The sequence below is a fragment of the Eimeria mitis genome, genomic scaffold (genome assembly GCF_000499745.2).
Source record: "Eimeria mitis Houghton genomic scaffold, Emh_scaff2450, whole genome shotgun sequence".
In the NCBI taxonomy this organism is placed as follows: Eukaryota; Apicomplexa; class Conoidasida; order Eucoccidiorida; family Eimeriidae; genus Eimeria; species Eimeria mitis.
In genome coordinates this window covers 4,335-4,717 of record NW_013570788.1, presented here as the reverse complement: position 1 = coordinate 4,717, position 383 = coordinate 4,335, and the positions used below count along the sequence as shown (strand labels likewise).

Genomic DNA, 383 nt, shown 5'->3' with positions numbered 1-383 from the left:
GATGCTGCTGCTGCTGCTGTTGCTGCACTTGCTGCTGCAGCTGCTGTTGCTGTTGTTGCTGCTGCTGGTGCACTTGCAGCAGCTGCTGCTGCTGGTGCAGCTGCTGCTGGTGCTGCTGCTGCTGCTGATGATGATGGTGTTGCTGCTGCTGCTGCTTCTCGTGCTGTTCCTGTTGCTGCTGGTGTTGCTGCTGTTGCTCATGGTACTGCTGCTGCTGCTGCTGTCGCTGCATCTGCTGTTGTTGTTGCTGTTGCTGCTGCTGCTGCTGCTGCTGCTGCTGTTGCTGTTGCTGCTGCTGATGCTGCTTATGTTATTTCTGTTGTTCTTGTCGTTGCTGCTGCTGCTGTTGTTGCTGCTGCTACTACTACCACTACTACCACTAC

The 383-nt window shown here is 55.4% G+C and overlaps 1 protein-coding gene across 1 annotated transcript in view; it reads right to left on the bottom strand.

Annotated features, from left to right (window-relative positions):
• The window catches only part of EMH_0054000 (uncharacterized protein), a gene marked incomplete at both ends in the record, with an annotated part of 1,167 nt that overhangs the window by 110 nt on the left and 674 nt on the right, over positions 1–383 (bottom strand). Inside the window, one exon of the mRNA XM_013497069.1 lies at positions 3–295. Within this exon, the coding sequence (XP_013352523.1) occupies positions 3–295 (293 nt within the window). The remainder of the gene's footprint in view (positions 1–2; positions 296–383) is intronic.